The 19,208-nt window shown below is 37.7% G+C and overlaps 1 protein-coding gene across 11 annotated transcripts in view; it reads right to left on the bottom strand.

Annotated features, from left to right (window-relative positions):
- Window positions 1-2,007: 2,007 nt before the first annotated feature.
- LOC6565661 (cAMP-specific 3',5'-cyclic phosphodiesterase) overlaps window positions 2,008-19,208 on the bottom strand; it is a 117,185-nt gene continuing 99,984 nt past the window's right edge. For 4 of the 11 annotated variants that reach the window (XM_043216283.1, XM_032738998.1, XM_032739000.1 and 1 more), the window contains 9 exons: window positions 9,738-9,842; window positions 7,509-7,692; window positions 7,329-7,422; window positions 3,600-3,919; window positions 3,217-3,481; window positions 3,040-3,154; window positions 2,795-2,957; window positions 2,334-2,702; window positions 2,008-2,271 (listed from right to left, as the gene is read on the bottom strand). In XM_043216283.1, the coding sequence (XP_043072218.1) occupies window positions 2,098-2,271; window positions 2,334-2,702; window positions 2,795-2,957; window positions 3,040-3,154; window positions 3,217-3,481; window positions 3,600-3,919; window positions 7,329-7,422; window positions 7,509-7,692; window positions 9,738-9,842 (1,789 nt within the window). In that variant the 3' untranslated portion in view covers window positions 2,008-2,097. Of the gene's footprint in view, window positions 2,272-2,333; window positions 2,703-2,794; window positions 2,958-3,039; window positions 3,155-3,216; window positions 3,482-3,599; window positions 3,920-7,328; window positions 7,423-7,508; window positions 7,693-9,737; window positions 9,843-13,495; window positions 14,042-18,705; window positions 18,745-19,208 lie in introns of those variants that run through there. The other 7 variants (XM_043216281.1, XM_032738996.1, XM_001992291.2 and 4 more) reach the window with 4 other exon arrangements.

The following is a 19,208-nucleotide window of genomic DNA, read 5'->3' as shown; positions in this document are numbered from 1 at the left end:
ATCACGCACCAGCGTGAGCCTGTGACTCAGTAAAAATATAGTGTTTGTAAATATAGTTGCATAGATTGCTCCACATACACATATATATATATATATATATATACATATTTATATATGTATGTGTATAGTTTGTTTAAATGGTGTATAGCCAATGACTTTTTCAATTGAATTTTATTTGGTTTTCGCTTTTAATCAAGAATTTTCTAGTGCTTGAGCTGGAAAAGTCTTTTTTTTTTGTTTGTTTTTTGTTTTTTGCATGTAAACTGTGGACCAAGAAGCATCTTAAGTCAATTAAATCAAATCAATCAAAATGTGTAAATTGATGTGGCAATCGTAGGACAACTTTAGATACACATTTCGAATTTGTCAGTTGCTTGATTTAACTCTGTTTCTGTTCAACTTTTTGTTTTTTAATTGTTACTGTTACTCATTTTGTTTGTCTACCACTAAAATGATATTTTGCGAAGACAGCGTTTTACTTGGAAGCAACATAAATCAAGAATTTCTTCAGCTAATTGTACAAATTATTATTAATATTATTATTATTATTATTATATTTGTTTTTTTTTTGTGTTTTTTTTTTTGGTTTTTGTTTTATGTTCAGTTTTTTTGTTTCAAGCAAATTAAACTTTCATTTTTCTTTTTGGCTTTGTTTCTCTTCTTATTTTTTGCGTCATTTAGTTTTAGCTGCAAGCATTTTGCTGCTTTATTTTAAATTCGAGTCCAACGTTTAAGTTATGTACAAATAATTAAAAAAAAAAAAAAAACGTATTTCACGTGTGTGTGTGTGTATGATTACATATGTATGTATATAGGACTTTACAACTGCAGTCTAAGCTGCAGAATGTACATAAGGTTTTGGGCTTAAGTATGTTTTGTTTTTTGTTGTTTTGTTTCATTTGAATATAGCTTCAATTTTGTTTGCTTTATGCATTTCAATTTAGTTGAATTCACTGGTTTTGCTTTTGGGCGGGGTTAGGGGGGAGGCTTACAGTATGTAAATTGCAGTTAGTGCTTCGTGTTTCTTTTTGTTTTTGGTTTTTGGTTTTTGTATTTTGTTATTTTTGTTTTTTGTTTTTTGTTTTTTTTTTTTTGTTGTCGTCTCTAAATAAATAAAATTTGAAATGTATACAACAATCAACGCAATCGTTATCAACATAATCATCAACAATGATAATAATCTTTTAAAATTAATAATTTAAATTTAAAATTTATGCATGCACAATATTTTGTTTGTTTTTGTTAGCTCAAAGCGTTGTTCATTTACAAATTATCTTAAAAAACTTAATGGTAAAATTGTTATTGTTGTTGCAGTAGTTCTTGTTGTTGTTGTTGTTGTTCTAGTTGCCTTCCTGGCCTTGGTTTGTCAATACAATTAAAATGAAAGCAACAAATTTGCCGCAATGAATATTGAGCTAGATTGCCGTGGTTCAACATTAAAAACTAAAGTTCGGTTGCTTAAAATATATTTAAAAAAAAATTAATAAAAATAAAATAAAATCGAATTAAATATTGCAACAAAAATCGTCTATGGTTGTGTATTTGTTGTTGTTTTTTTCTGCTGTATTTGTTTAAAGTGGTTGCTTTGTGTTTAGCTTTTGCTTGCCTTTCTTTTTGCAGTGCGCTTTTGTCTTGTCTTTAATTTGGGGGGGTTTTTGTTTGGGTTTTGTTTGGGTTTTGTTTTTTTTCTTCTTCTAGATTAATTGTTATGTGTAATGTTATGTTAATGCTTTGCTTAGCTGCTTTCTTTTTTGTTTTCAGTGTATTTCACATCAATCTCAGTTTTCATTAAGTAAATTTCTAATTTCTCATGTTTTTTGTTTTGTTTTTGTTTTGTTTTCTTTTACTATAAGTTAAACGGTACTTTTGCTATTGCTGTTTGTTTTTATGCTTTAAACATTTGTTTAATTCTTTGTATTTTTTTTTTGGATTTTTTTCTTTTTTTGTGTCTTTTTGTTAATTTTTTTTTGTGTTTTTTTTTCAAAATTTTTGGTTGTTGTTTTGTTTTTCTTTTTTTTTAAATTGTAGTCACTAACGTAGTAGGAAGAAGCTGTGCGCTTTTTCCGTTATTCTCCGATAAATTCTGACGACTCTCCGTCACATTCCACCGCGTTGGGCCTGATTTTGACTCCCTGGCGGATGGCCACCGCCTGCCGCACTGGTGGCCGTTGTGCCCGTTGTGGTGCTGGAGCCGGCATCTGCCCGGCTCTCGCTCTCGTCGCACTCCTCAAGCTCGGCTAAATTCTCCTGATCGGACTCTTCCAGCGTTATCTGAGAATGAGAATGTGTGTAAGAATCGAATATGAACAATTTATGTGGATGTGATTGAATACCTGAAAGCGAATCTTCTCATCCTGCGGTATTTCATCGGCTGCCGATGGCGGCGGCGATGGCGGTATCATGCTCTGATAGTAGTCTCTGTTCTCTTCAAGCGTATCGAGTATATCCTGTGCGTCTGGATGAACCAGATCGGCCCAGGTTTCCCACAGCGGATGCACAATATAATCGATGAAGCCCACCTGGGACTTCTCGATGGTTGCATTGTGGCGATCGCACATCGGACTAATGTCCATGCCCGATTCGCGCTCCTTGTCGCCCTGCAGAAAGAACTCCTCCATTAGCAGCGCCACCCAGCGCTTATACAGCGGCAATGGCTTGGTGGGATTGCTCAGATCAGCGCAGTGCACCAAATTCTCAAGCACCTGTTCAAAACACACATCAACCAGAAAGAGATAGATGAATGTGTGTGTATGAGAGAGAGAGAGAGAGTGAGTGAGAAGAGCATCTCACTTACCTGTATACGATCTGTGTAGTTGTCCAGGAGCAGCACCCCAGAGCCGGCTACCTTCTTGGTCTCCACCATAGTCTTCAGATCGGCCAGCAGACTCATGTGCTTGGACATGTCCGTGGAGAGCACAATATCAATAACCATTTTCCTCAATGTTTGGCGTTGTTTCCTACACACAGAGATCAAGATTGAAAATGGCATTCGGCATTAGAAGTGCGCTCAAAGTTCGCTTTTGGGATTGCTTTACTCACTTTTGCATATTACCGAATATATCACATCCTTGATTTTGCAATAATTTGAAGGCAACAGCTAAATGATGATTTTCCAAAACAGATTCGTCATTGTACATTAATGCTAGTTCGGAACCTGCAACAAATTCAAATGAATAATTAATTTGCACAGTTGAAATGTTTGTGTTTCGTTCGTACTTGAATTAACCAAAAACTGATTGGTTAAGCCAGGATGATCAACATCGTGAATACAAGCGGCGAACAGGGCCCCGCCAACTTCGAGGGGCGTGAATACGCCCTCCAATGCTGGCGTATTTAGTAGCACATTTGTGCTCTGTGTCACGTCAGCGGCATGCAGCGAATTGTGAAACGGATTGTCTTTGACGTAGTGGTCCTCCAGAGTAGTCATAAAGTTAAGAAAAGTTTTCGGTGGTATCATAAGACTGGTCAGTAATTCTCTACTCTGCAATTGCAGAACAAAATAAAATAAATAAAATTAGTATTTCATTTGTAGAAGTAACAGATATGAGTGTAATAATCTTTAATGTTTGAATTGTCGTTGATTATGTGAATTGACTTGCCTGAAATATGGTGTATGCCACACAGGTGAGCGGACGATTGCAGCTCCAATCGCCAATTTTGAATATCTCAATGCCCCACGTATCGAGCTCGGCGAGCAGTGTGCCCAGCTCGTTCTCCTTGGGCGTCTCCACGCCAAACGTGGGCAAACGCTCGCCGGTGAAGCTGTTGGTGTGCGAGAGCGGCCGCTTTACGCCGCTGATCTGTGACATGGGCGGACCGCGGGGCGATCGACTGCGCGGATATTGATTGACCGGTTGGGTCGAAGGTTCCGTATTCTCTTCGACGCGCAGCGATGGCAAATCGAACTCTTGTTGCTTGTCTGCAAATATTCAAATACACACAGCAAATACTTCTGTTAGATTGGGCATCATCAAGTCACATCAAGTATACGTCAAGTTGTTAACAAACAACAACCAACACGTCCATATTAAATTTGAAGAAAGCATTTTAGACAAATTGCCTATTCTTGGGCAACATGAACCCAAATCGCCGATGCATAAATTAATATTTATTTATTTATTAGAATTGTGTTGAATTTAAGTTAGCATACAGCTGATAATAACAATGATACCCTATAATTTATTTCAAGCACTCTTTTTATGATTTCGATTTGGAAAAGTCTTTTAAATTTGATGTCTGATTCATAAATAACAAACTGTAGATGCTAATCAGAAGAATATCTTATTACTTATGCATTTAATTATTAATAATAATTACACATATTCAAAATACTATTTCTCCTATATTTTAAGGGTATAAAGAGGGTGCTACAAATTTACAATGTGTGTGTGTTTGGGTGAATGCTTTTACTTCCACGCAACAAATATAACATCTCCATGCATATTTAATGGGGTCAAATGTATCTAAATAAGATGACTGATATGAATGGCATATTAAGTTGATGTTGAAGTTGAATCGCTCTCTTTTAGATTGCTAAAAGAAATTCATTAACAAATGGAGATGTTTATCAATACAGCAATTTCACACTTGTAGCTCTTTGCACCAAAAGGGATTACTTTGCAAAAATGCATTCGCATATCTAAGTAAAAAATAAGTAAAGTCTTTTAGTGTTCGAGCAAATATTCATGTGATATACTCTCGACATTAAGTAGTAGTTATGAGTAAGTTTGTAGATCGTTGTTAGTCAGCAACTCTGCGCTATTTCGATTGCCTTCAACTTTGTTCAACACTAGTTTTACTGTTAATTATCGCAGTTTTACTGTTAAATATCGATGATTACCAATTTGATGTGTACACTTTTGAATTGCATTGCAAATAAGTGTGTGAAGCATCTGCCTACTATTCGATACCTTATTTTTGGGCAAGTCTTTAAAATACACACAGCATGAAACACTCACACATATCTCAGACACACACACACACACACACATACACACGAGTACATATGCTATCCATGCCACATCGCCTTCGTGCCCCACGGCATTAACTCGACGCAGAGCTGTCTCAGCTGCCTGCTGTTTTATGTTTCTTTTTCACTTCTCTCTTGTTTTTCGCATACACACACACACACACACACATACACACACGCACACACACACACACACACACGTAGACCGATGCAGGCATATGTACACACTTTACATACGATTTGATTTTGGTTTTGAATTTTGAATCTGTAATCCGTTTCAGAGATTTTTTGTTTACTCGCACAGCGCTCAACGATTTGGCTGATTAACATATGCGACAGCCGCGAGAGACAACTCTTCTCTCTCTCTCTCTCTCTCTCTCTCTCTGTATCTCTATCTGCATCTCTATCTCTGGATACGTTTGTGTTTTCATCTTGCAAAGTCGTTTCAATTAAGCCACCGCCACATGCCTATTCCCACTCTCATTCCCATTCCCATTCCCATTTGCAATCGCAATCGCAGTTAACGCCATGGGCCATGGACATTACGTATACGCACTGTGTCTGCGCCTGTTTTTTTTTCCTCTCTCTTTTTTTTTTAGAGAAGAGTCGACTTATCGACTGGGCGACACATTTATGCTGCCCGTCCTGGTTTTGTGTGTGTGATTTTAGGTTGGGCGAGCGGCGGCCGCTTCTGTTTCAAATGAAGTGTTACAAATGAACATTAGGGTCCCGTGTGTGTGTGTGTGTGTGTGTGAGTGTGTGTGTGTGTGTGTGTGTTTGAGTGTAGCTTTAGGTGCTGGCCAGGCTTGGGCCAAATGCGATTTTATGCTTGATAAACTACAATAAAAACAACAACAATGGGGCGAGTGGGCAGAGACAACTACCAAAGGCGTAGGCCCCAAAAAAGGAAGCAGACAACAACAAAAATAACAACAAAAACAACAAGAAAAACAACAACAAAAACTGTAGTAACCGCAAAGGTAGGCAGAAAAACGAGTTTAGGCCTGGCCAAGCCGGGCCGAGCCAAGCGAATCATTTTAGCCAGTTGCCAACTTGGCCATCTGAGTTGAGTCGAGTCGAGTTGAGTTCCAAGTTCCGAGTTCAGTTCAGCTTTAGGCTCATAGGCTCAGCTCAGCGAAGCAGAAATATGGACAAATGTGCAAATATGTTGGCCTACCTCATGCTTGGCCACACCCACAGTTTAAGGAGGCGCGCCCACCTCTCCCTCTCTCTCTCTCTCTCTTGCTCCCTTTCTCTCTCTGACAGTTGCTTTTATTTTATTTGACATTCTGTTCTCTTCTCGGCGGTGTTTTGTTTTGCTTCAGCTGTGTTGTAACTCTTTCGCTTTGGTCAACGCGCCTTTGTTTGTGCACATCCTGAGGTCAGCGTCAAACGTGGACGTAGTTTTTGTAGCCTCGCTTTCCCCCTTCCCCCCTGCCTATCCTTATTTCTCCGCTCGACGGCAAACACATAAGCAGCCGGTTGTATTAGGGACTGAGGCGTGCCATTGGGTGTTCGTAGGTTAAACAATGAAATTTCCACTTCATCTGTTTTTATGCTGCTCTGCATAATTTAATTTTGCACTTTCAATTCGACGGCTTTGGCTTTGGCTTTGGCTTAAGTTTTATTTGGCCTGTTCTTTTTGACTCCTTTTTGCTAAAGGGGTTTTCTCTATTTTTTCTTCTATTTGTTTTTTAGGTTTTTTAGGTTTTACTTACTGCTCTTTTGCACTGTAAGCTGGAGTCTCGTAGTTTACAAACAAGTTTTAAATTTTGCATACTGTTTTTGTTATAGTACATAGTTCTAATTGAGTGTGCGGCAGCATGAGGAGCCAAGAGCGGATGGATGGAGGAAGAGGAAGAGGTAGAGGAAGAGGAAGCAGACGCTACTTGAAACTTTGCTGCGGCTAATGCGATTTTATTGCATACTTTTATGCGTTGTCGAGCAGCAACAAACACAAACACAAACACAATAAAAAGAATAAAGACTATGAGAATGTCATCAACTGCAGATAAAATAAACGCGAAGTTCTCGCAATTCTCGAATAATTTTCAGTACATTTCATTCAGCTGACAATGTGCCAGTGCCAGTGGATGTGACTTACTATAAAGATTTTCCATTTGAGCTGGCCTTCTTTGGTTTGGCGAGGAACTTACTTTGAATAAGTGTAATAGGAAAACTATCGGGGATGTTATCGATGATATCGATACTCCACTATCAGTGTGAGCATCCTTAACCACAACATATTTCTTTGACTGAAGTTGTATTCAATTAACTTAGACTTAATAAAATTGGTATTAGTTTCGCTTATATCTAGTTTTTATTATGCCCCCATAAATATTCGATAAAATTGACTTACCCAAAAATGTTGAACATATATATTCGGAAATTTGATTTCCCGATCTGCTTGACTCACTAAAGTGGGATAGCTCCTTATTTAACATGCGCTTGAACTGAAAACGATACAATCATTCGAATAGTTAGTAATGATGTAATAATTAGCAATCAATTATCGATAATCGTTAATCGATTAACGCACCTTAAGCGATGCCATGTCGGAGACACTGCGGTGCGTTTGTATGGTCTCCAGCTGATCCAGGCACCAATCCAACTCCTCAATGGTATCGGTGGCTAGGCGAGTGTAGTTCTCCTCGCCCTGTGCTAGTTGGACACCGCCTGCATTTCCGCCACGTCCCGATGATGATTGAGCTGGCCGCCTGGATCTTGTTTGATTAATATATGATTTGCACACGCACAGATACACACACACACACACACACACACACACACATAAAGATAGTTGGTGGAACAGAGGGTGTGAGGGGTGAGGGGGGGTAACATTGAAATTTTGACAAATAGGGAGAGAGAGTGAGAGATAAAACGGGGAGCGGGAGAATGGGCGTGGTGGGGAGTTATTGTGATAGGAGGAACAAGAACGGATGTTCATGTACAAGAACAGAAACAACAACAAACAAACAAACGTGACGACAAACAGGAATAAAAAAAGAAACAGACAAAAAAATATGTAAAAATTACAAGAAAATTTCAATGAAAATAACAGCAAAATTTTTGACAAACGCAAATAAATTGATCGAATTCGTGGGGAGGCGGTTGACAGGCAGTGGGATGAGGTTAACGGAAAGAAGTTAGACAGAGTTAACAGTTTTTTTTTATTATTATTATTGTTATTTTTTTTGACAGCCACACACAGCGAGAAGAAAACGTGTTTACAACATTGATAATCAAGAATTGGGAACAACAACAACGATTAAGTTTTGATTGCGGCGAGTGAGCGAGACACATATATAGACATATATATGTACACATATGTATAAAGAAAGAGCAGCAGAGAGAGAGAGAGAGAGAGATAAAGAGAGAGAGAGATAGAGAGAGAGAAAGAGAGAGAGAGAGAACGAGAGAAAAAAAATATGAACAAAATTGATTTGAAAAATCTGTGGTTTTCAATACAACAATTAAGAATTATTGGTTAGCTTATGATTAATTGCATACTTATGGACTTATGTGGCTTAATATGGGATTCTCTTTTTTATTTGGATTAAAAGATGGCTAACAAGGGAAAAAGAACACTGACTGCTGGTAAGGGTAAGGGTATTATTTGTATTATTATTTGTAAACACACACAGACACACACACATCCAGAATGTTAGATATATTAGTGCCAACAACAGCAACAACAACAAACAACAACAAACAACAACAACAACAACAAACAACATAATATAGGTGATAAAAAGAAAAGATCTTTTCGGGGATTTTCTATTTTTTTTTCGGCTGCAAGCAGCCGTTGCCATTTCATGGTGACTGACCAGTTCAATAGAACTGACAATGTTTTAGATTTGAGTTCCGTCATATTCGTTGGAAAAATGTATAAATAAAGTGTACGGTACGACATATATTTGCGGTATTTTTGGCACGTCAAACCATAGAAACCCGCACCGCCCCGCCCCGCCCCGCCGCCCGTCCGGCTCCAGTGTGTGTCTGTGGGTCGTTTCTCCGCATCGTTGTCGTCATTTCGCTTTAAGTGGGTCTTTACTCTTCTTCAACAGTTGTGTTGTGTGTGTGTGTGTGTGTGTGTGTGTGTAAGTTTAGTGGATGACTGTGGCTGGGCGGGAGGGGGACTTGTTACGAATACATACACTTATACATACATAAAACATGTAGACATCATTATTGTTAGTCGGTAAAGAAGATTAATGCTTTATGCTATTGTTGTTGTTTACTTTCTGGTTGTTGTTTTAATTGCTGCTTGATTAATTAAAGTGTGAGATGACTAAAACATATTGAGAGAGAGAGAGAGAGAGAGAGAGAGAGAGAGAGGGGGGAGGGCAAGAGAGCGAGCAAGGTACATCGACAGGCAGCAAGACAATAAGTGCAAGAGAAAATGAGTAGGAAGTAGGCGCGAGACAGAGTCCGGGAGAATTGTATAGAAGGCAAACAAACAAAGTTATCTCCTCCCATTTTTTTCTTTCTTTCTTTGTTTTTTTTTGTTTTTTTTTTGTTTTTCTTTATTAGGCGGGGCTTATGTGGAAAGGTGGTGTTTTTTGAGAATGGGAAATGTGGAAACCTTGGTTGGTGAATTAGATTTGTTTGCTTGTTTGTCATGGATCGCGGGGGGGTCGCGAGCTCAGCCTTAAGTGATTTTGTGGCAGCAGCCCTTGGTGGTGGTGGTAGGGGGTAGGGTCTCGGGTCTCGGGGGAGTGTTCATGTCGAAATCACCACAAAAAAAAAAAAAAAAAAAAAAACTTACTTGTTGGATGCTGGTACATTTGTCAGACTTAATAAATTGTTGCGCACTGAACGTAAACTGGCTAAAATTTGGGCAAACGGCGTTACAATCAGATCCTCGCCATGGCTGTAACGAGAGAGAGCAAAATGGATAAGTAAATGTAGACGATAGACGATATATATGCATATAATACATAAGTCAAATAGATGTTCAAACATAGGATACATAAACACACATGTGCATGCAAAATACAAAGTGAGTAAATAGAGTAAATGCTATGGCGACTATAACCACGTCGACAAGCAGAGAGTGAGAGAGTGAGACATGCACGTAAATAATTCAATTAAACAGTGAAACACACGTGAGTAGCGAGTAACAAGAGTGACGAGTAATCGAACTGGCGAGTAACAGAAGCAGCAAGCCCCCCAAGCGCCAACACTAGCGAGTAACAAGAAGGAGAACAACGAGAAAAAACACAACACAACATTTGTTTAAGTACTTTTTGAATTGAAATGCGATTAAATCATTAAACATTTGTTTGTGACCTGTTTGGCACTTGGCAACACTCGCCTTGACTCGATTATTGAATTGCATTTCATTAATTACCGTTTATTGCACTTGAAGTCATGAGTGTACATTAATTTATATATATATATATATAATTATCGATTCATAAGTTTGGGCATTAAGCGACCTATGGCAACCGAATTGAAGTCATTGAATTCAACATGGAATTTCGCACGCAGTTAATTAAACGATGTTTTAGTTGTTGTTTTCCATATTCAAAACTACCAAAAATTTATGGATTTAAATTTCAAACTGATTTAAATGGAAACGATATAGTGTGAGTGAGTGAGTGAGTCAGTGAGTGAGTGAGCCTAACCGAATTGGCTGGCAAATCAACTGGAATAAACTCATAGGTGCCTGAGTTTACGATGATACCAGTCCATATGACAATCAGGGTCTCCCCCGAGGGCCCCAAAAAGGCTGGCAGCTGTCGGTCGACCGCAAAAGGTCAGCGCCATTGCCACGAATAGACATGCCAAAAACAACACGTATGCCAACACACAAAGGAAGGCAATGTAAGGACGCCAAAGGACGTTCAAGTTTGTTGCACCGCACAATTCTGTCCAGGTTGGCCCGAAAATTCCACAGAAATGCGGAACGAAAAGCGGCGCGCACAATTTGTGGAAATTGTGTGGCAGCTTGTTTCTCGGCACACGAGCCACTTGCCTCGAAATATTTGTGCCGAAAATAAATATTAAACGGGCAAGAATAAAAAAAGAAAATATTAAAAAAAAGAACACACACACACAAAGTAAATATCCAAGGCACAGGCGTGGCAAGGAGACGAGCACAAAGACGTTGCCGTTGCCGTTGCCGTTTGCGTTCGCGTTGACAAACAAAAAATGGGATAAATTAATATTAATATATTAAAATTAACAAAACATATAAATAAAACAAACAACAACCATCAAGCTATTGGCCCAATCTGTGACGTCATAACACAACAACGTTGGCGGCGCCAAAATTAAGATTCGCTTTTTAATGTTGTATTTTCTATTTTTCAATACCCTGTACCTCAGTACGCTTAGCAGCTGTATTGAGTTCATTAATATTACATACGTATAAGAACTCTGCTCTGAACATAAAAAGGATATGCATATTCCTGAAAGTACACAAAAATGTGCTCAACAAACAATTAAGTCAATAATCTAAATGTGAATCTTTTTATAAGTATATAAAACAAGAATTGTGACATTAAAATACTAAATACAGGGTATACGCAATTTGTGCATGTTTTAATTACTTGTTGGTGGATTTCTTTGCCGTTCAGCTTTAGAGCCTATTGGCTGGCAATAAAAACGCTTGGGAGAATTGAAATTTATAAAACGAAATTCTGCGACTTTTTCAAAAAAATGTTCAATGTTCAATGAAAGCGCGTGAGCGAGACAGAGAGAGAGAGAGAGAGAGAGAGAGAGAGAGAGAGAGAGAGAGCAATATGCAAATAGTGACAGCGATATACGATTAATGATGCCAACTCATTTACAGGCAGGTTGCCCCTGCTGCCCCAAGCCCGCCTGCGCACCGGCACCGCTCCACTCACAGCGGTGCTTTGTGGTATGTTTGCCTGATTTTTGGCACGTTGCAATATCCCACATAATATAGCAAATGTCTATGTGTGTGTGTGTGTGTGTCGCAACAATTGTACAATACTAGACTGTGTGTGTGTGTGTGTGTGTGTGTGTGTGTGTGTGTACTCACATGCTCATCCATCCATTTGTCTATCCAAACACCCATCTTAAGTGGCAACCATAAACAACAACATAAATAACGAGAGGCGAACAGACGCAGCAGCAGTAAGTGCAACAACAAGATTCACCCACACCACCCACACACACACACACCCCCCTCCCCCATCCCACTTCTTACACATCTACAGCCAGCAGCAGCAGCAGCAGCAGCAGCATCAGTAAATTTGAACTCTTCACTTTTGCCCCCGTCTCGTCTCTAGACGACACTTTGCCACTTTGCAGACAGACGAAATGTTTTTGCTGCTGATTTGTCATTTCCAAGCATGTCTCTTCTCTGCTCTTCTTCTATACTCTCTTCGTTTCTTTTCGTTTCGTTTCGTTTCGTTTACATTCGTTTCGTTTCTTTTCGTTTCGTTTCGGTTTTCTTCTGCTCTGTTTCGTTATTCGATTATGAATATTGCGACGCATTTCGCCGCTAGATTAAAAACATGCCAATGACTCATTCACTGCGCTTCGCTGTGAATAATTGTCCGAGGAATCGCCGTGGTATCTTAATGGGGATACTCTTGTGCCATTGCACACAGATACAGATATATATCTACATATATATATATGTATATATGCTCAATACCTATTTGTCATATTTCTCATAAATTGATTTGAATCAAATCTGACACATTATTGATTTGTTTATGATTTCATCTCACAAAATCCGTTCTTCCATAAAACTTGTTCATTGCACTCAAATTATATATATTTTCCACTTGTTTTTCACAAGTTTAATAAATGAAATCCATTTTATTGCAAGACATAGCTTTTCAGCTATTATTAATATTTTAATATTGAAGCGATTGCAATTGGAAAGTCAGCTTTATGAGCAACTTTTAAGTAAACGTCTAAGCTACAATAATATTAAATTATATTTCACATGTCTGTTAATAATATTTATTGATGAATTATTCAATATTACTACTCATATTTAATCATTTTGTGATCATATTTCCTAATCCGTGCTTGTCTTAAACAAAAAAAAAAATTAAATGAAAATAAAAACAATTGAAAGGCAATTAAATAATTTATTAACAATTTACAAAAGATTTTTATTTGCGCAAATGCAATTTGAAGTACTGATTTTATTAGTCAATTGACGATGCTGATGAAATGTGAATCTTTTTGCCAACAAGCTAATTAAACTAAATGAAATGCCTAATGAAGAAACTTTGAAACTTCATTTGAAATCTCCAGCGTAATTATATATATATATACATATATATATATATATATATATTCAAAATTATTTGACAAATACGCATGTACAAATGTAGTTTTTTTTTATGTGTCTTTGGGAACGTAAGTAAATAAACTGGCAACAGAAGCAGCAGTTTTTTTTTCTTCGCTTTTTCCTCATTTTTTGTGTCATTAAAATTAGAATTTAGCATATTAAGGGGGCGGTCAAAAGCATAAGCAGATATAAAAGATAGATTTTGTTGCTTTATGTTTTTTTTTCGGGGCCGACAGCTTTACCTGCGCTGCGATTTGATGGAGAACATGTTATCCCGATCGGCCATTATGGTGACAGCCAGATCGTCCTGCATTATGGATGGTATCATATTGAAGAAGCTGTGCACACGCGGCAGCGACTGTGACGACGCTGAATTCTTGTTAAGCATGGTGGCAAATACGCACGCACACGCACACACACACACACACAGACACAGACACACACACACACACAGAGAATACACACGGGAGAACAATAAAAAAATAAACTTCAATCGTTGGTCATCGGAACCTTGCACTCCGGAACCGCCAAAAACGCTGGCTAATGCGATTTCAAAATCAATTTCAATTTCAATTTCACTTTCCAATTCCAATTCAAATTCCAATTCAAATTTCTTCGATTTCGATTTCTCTGATTAGTAACTATTTTCCGGTACTATTCGAAATGACTGGCGACAACGAAAACGATAACGAAAACAGAAAAACGAGGCGACAGCGCAAATGCTTTTTGAATTTTCCACGAGTACGCGCTGGCCGAGAATGAGCGCGTCCCGCGGCGTGGCCAGCGAAAATACAAAACTCACAACACAACTCACGGCACGCTCAGAAATGAAAAAAATGAAAAAAATGAAAAAAAAAAAAGAAGAAAAATTATTGTAGAAAACGACAGCGCAGCGCTGCGACGCCGGCAGCACAGTTGGCAGCGCAGCAGCCATCAGCTGAGTAGAACGTAACGTAAGAAACAAATTATATTCAACTTAAGAAAAAATCCCAAAAAAAAAACAACAACAACAAAAAAATATAAATAAATAAAATTAAATGTGTGTCTGTATGCGACATTATGTGTGTGTGTGTGTGTGTGTGTGTGTGTCATTTCATTTTCATCATTTGTGTGCTAGTCTTGTTGTTGTTGTTGTAGTTTTTGTTGTTGTTTTTGTTTTTTGCGCGCGCGTAAAATTTTTGCTTGCTTCTCATCTTCAACAGCAGCAGGAACAACAATAACAACAACAATAACAACAACAATAACAACAACAACGATGAACTGACACAACATGTACAACATTTGCTCAATTGTTGAAATATATACAGGGTGTCGCCTTGACACAAATCAATTGATCGAGCAGCAGAAAGATTGGCATTACAAATATCGCACGTGTGTCAGGAATAACAAAAACAAACAAAAAATACAAATTCTAAAAATAAAAATTGCAAAAATAAATTGAAGAATTTTTCATTTTCAAAACGGCAAAAATACTTCAAATACACATTCAACTATCATTCAAGATCTATCTGAAATTTGACAGTTTTACTGCAAATGACACCAACAAAGTATAATTAAAATATTATATATTTCTACTTAGTCGACGCATAAATCACGTGGAAATAGACTTAATGGCTGAGAACAGGGTCAATAAAAATGTTGTATTTCGTGTTAGTTCAAATGAAGCTTAATGATGACAAGACGTGGATACACCCTGTATTTATAATACCGGCATATATCCGATGTCCGACTGGCAAGCTGGCGTCCTTGCCTGATATAATAATAACAACAACCATAATGACAACATCATTATTATCATCATTTTTTTCATCATCTCTGGCGCATCATTTATGCCTCCACCTGATTGTCTATCTCTGCTTACGCAAAATTAATTTCATTCTCATTCCCACTCTCATTTTCATTTTCATTTTCATTTTCATTTGCTCACTCCACTCTCTCTTCACATTGCTCTCGCCAGCTAGCTTCTTGGCTTGTGTTGTTGTTGTTGTTGTTGTTTTTTTTTTCTTCTTTTTTTATACTCTATTTTATTTTAGCGCACTTTGCTACGCTAATGTTTGATAAATTCTCAACTGAAATTGCCATTTGGCTGCCTTCAAGCGATCTCCATTTGTTTGCTGTACGTTTAATGAACGTTCATTACACAAGTACAGTAAACACACATAGACCGATAGAGCGATAGAGGGATAGAGGGATAGAGGGATAGAGCGAGAGATGATGAGAGATGCTAATATGCATATTTATATTTACCTACTACCGTTTACTACTACCGTTTATTTTTAATATCTCTCGCAGGTTAGTCGCAAATGAGCGCGCGCGCGTAATTCTAATAATAATTTTGAGCAATTTTTAATTCAGCTAACCCACTTGTGTGTGTCTTCTGTGCTCCTCTGCTCCTCTGCTCCTCTGCTCAAACCGAACCAAACCAATGTGAGTGCGAGTGAGATGCATGTGTAAGAGGCGTGGGCACATTACTCATACGCAGCATGAAGCAGCTTCTGAGATTTTAATTTTGATTCCAATTTCAATTTAAATTGCGACTCATGCAACTGATTTACCCATACCCCAATCCACAGTCCCCAATCCACAATCCACAATCCCCAATCCACAATCCACAATCCACAATCTTCAAATCCCCATGCCTCATTCACAAATCCCGATTCTTGATTACGATAATCATTCGCATTACTACGCGGACTTGGCCCGCCCACTGCGTCGCCCAACCTACGAACGGTAAGTGGCGCTGCATTCAATAAACAAAAGTCGTGTACACACACACACACACATATATATATATATATAGACACACTCACGACTGGCACTCAAACTCGATAAATAGAAGCAAACATTTCAAGCAAACTGTTGGCTCGTGATGGGGGCATTGGGTCAGCATACAGCATACAGACAGAAATCTCGTGACTGACAGCCAAGCAATGTGGGCGCATCGAAGTCGATTCAAGTGACTGATGAAATTGTCCATAAACATTTACAGACATCAACATCGAATAGCATTATTTAGATATGCCCTCGCATATAGAGTAAACTCAACATTGTTGTTTGCTTATCCAAAAACTACACACAATAAAAAAAAAAAAAAAAACTATCTGCTGGCTTATCTAATTAATGTTTAGCTTCATTTTTTTCTATTTTTGTTTGTAAGACAAAGAACAAAATTCGTGATTCGATAAGATAAGAGTCGATATTAATATATTAAGAATGATTAAAGTTTACTGATTGTGTTTCTCTTCCATTGCTCTGTGTAATATACAATTTCGTTAGAATTCAGGTTTTCACAGCAGGTTTTTTTTTTATTTTTCCAATATTATTCTATTTTATGTTATTGCTGTTATTTTTTTCGTTTTGAATATTTTTAATTTCTTAGTCAGTGTGCTGTAAAATTCCCAAAATGAGAAATCCAATCGGAATTACAGAAAAAATTTCGAATACTTTATTAAGATTAAAGTTCATAAAAGGCTTTGAGTATTTGCAGAATATTGAATGGAGACAAGCATATTTTCTTCTCTCTTATTTTTTATTAGTTTTTATTTTATTTTTTGCCTGAATGACAAATTTTGTGTGAGATGCATTTTTGTTAAAAGCCCAAGAGGCCACTAAAATCATGAACAAACACATGTATGCATATCTGTGTGTGTGTTCGAGTGTGTGTGCGTGTGTGTGTGCGTGTGTGTATACACATAAACGGCAGCTGGCACACACATATTTGGGTGTGATTTGCATTGGGACGCTTTGGCGAAATTTTGTCCGTTTGGCAGCATCAGTCGCAGTTGAGGCGGCAAATTTAATGCGCGAAAAGAACGTATTTCATTTGGTTTGCATTTCTATTTATTTTTCTTCTTCTTCTTTTTTGTTACCCCCTCCCCCCTCCCCCTCTCGCTGGTATTTTTTTTGTGTCACGCTGCGTATGAATAATATGTGCGTTACGTATACGACAGCGTAACGTCGCTGCATGTGGCAGGCAACTGGGGCACAAGCTGAACATAAGGGGTGCCAAGTGGGGCGGGGTGTCGTCGCTCTAGCCTCTGATTGAATTTTGCCAACGACATTTCTTCTTCTGGTCAGCGCCCCAAACCCGAACCCCAACCCAAAACCAAGACCGGCATCAGCTCTTTCAACCATCCCCTTTGCTGAGATTTAGCCTTTTCACATTTTGACCGACCGAATATTGTGTTGGGTTTTCTTTTGGGTTTTCCCATCTTCTCGTTTGTCATCTTTGCACTTGCTGCTACAGGAAATAGGAAATGTTTTTCATATTTAAATTAGCTGAACTGACGCTGCTGAAGAAGCAGTTTGTTGTGGTTGCTGTTGTTGTTGTTGTTGTCTATATGCCACAGATTTCACATCTTTGGCAGCTTTCATTCAACAACACACCCCGCTCGCCAGACCCAAACCCAAAAACCTAGCACCCTGCTCGGTATTTTCGGTCAGCTTTGCGTCGTTAATTGCGACGACAACGACAAATGATGACTGGGATAAAAATTCACCGAATTGTGCCAGTGACACGCTGAGCATCATGTGAGCTGCTTCCCCCATACAAATACACACACAGACACACAGACACACAGCCAACACAAGACAACGTGACGTGATCTGACTCACGAGTGCTCGACACTCATTCATGGGTTATCAAATCGAAAAATGTCAAATTAAAATCGAGCATTTCAACGCATACCGGAAGAGTTGCACATGATTTTTGCATCAAGTGAACATTTGTTTTCCTAATAGACAAATCTTAAATTATTAATAATAGAATATTAGAAAAGATTGTGCAGATTATGTTGATATGTTAAGCCTTAAGTAGATAGTAATAATTTATGCACATTACTTACGATAAAACTTACTAGCTAATCTAATGCAAAAATCAAAGTCCCAACATATAATCAAATGTTATTAAATATAAATGAATATATAGATAGATGTGTGTATGTGTGTAGCTTACAAGAAAGTTATGCATATAAAATAGCGTCAAATTATTATTGTTGGCATAAATATTGTTTCAAATATTGTAGAACATTGCGTACACTTAAATTTACAGTGGTCTGAAAGCGAATATTGCAAAAGAAAAGAAATTCAAATAATAATAATGGTTCTCTTATCAAAGCATGCACAATAAATATGTGTGTTTTATGGGAACAACAAACAATAACAACAACAAACAATAACAACAACAAACAATAACAACAACAACAATAACAACAACAACAAGAACACACACAACATGACATGGATATGGACATGCAGATAAATAAGGCAAACAACAAGTGTGGATTGGTCAGTTTGTGTGGATCAAATGAGGCAAACAAGTCACAAATAGGCATGCATAGGACAAATAAAGACAGATAGATTTGGACAGAGTGAGAGAGTGAGAGAGAGAGCGAGAAAGACAGAGAGAAAGAGTGGGAGAGAGAGAGAGAGAGAGAGAACTGGGCATACGTACGATCTGTCAACGAGTATAGAGGCCTCCTGTTCTTTAAACCTGCAAAAGGGTTACAATAATAAACAACGATAATACAAATAACAATCATAAGAGATAGGTAGATAGTAGGCTAAGTAGTAGGCTAAGTAGTAATAGTAGTAGTAGTAGTAGTAGTAGTAGTAGTAGATAGAGGTAAAACAATTACGAGAAGAACACAAGTATCGATTATCAAGTATCGAGTTGCAACACACAACAATTAACATAAAAATAAAACGTACACAAAATAAAAGGAGAAAAGGAAATTCAACGAATTTCTATTTTTCGCCTTTGTTTGTCTTTATTTTTTTTCGTTTCGTTTCTTTTCTTTTCGTTTCGATTCTTTTCTTTTCTTTTGTTTTCTTTCACATTTTAATTGGGTGAGTTTCCGGCCAAAAATTTTGTTTGTTTTTAATTTATATATTTCGCACAAATAATTGACGCTTATTTTATGGTTGAGCTAAATGCAAATGAAAAATCAACATAAA

Source organism: Drosophila grimshawi, unplaced genomic scaffold, assembly GCF_018153295.1.
Source record: "Drosophila grimshawi isolate 15287-2541.00 unplaced genomic scaffold, ASM1815329v1 contig_848, whole genome shotgun sequence".
Lineage (NCBI taxonomy): Eukaryota > Metazoa > Arthropoda > Insecta > Diptera > Drosophilidae > Drosophila > Drosophila grimshawi.
This window is presented reverse-complemented; position numbering and strand designations above follow the sequence as displayed.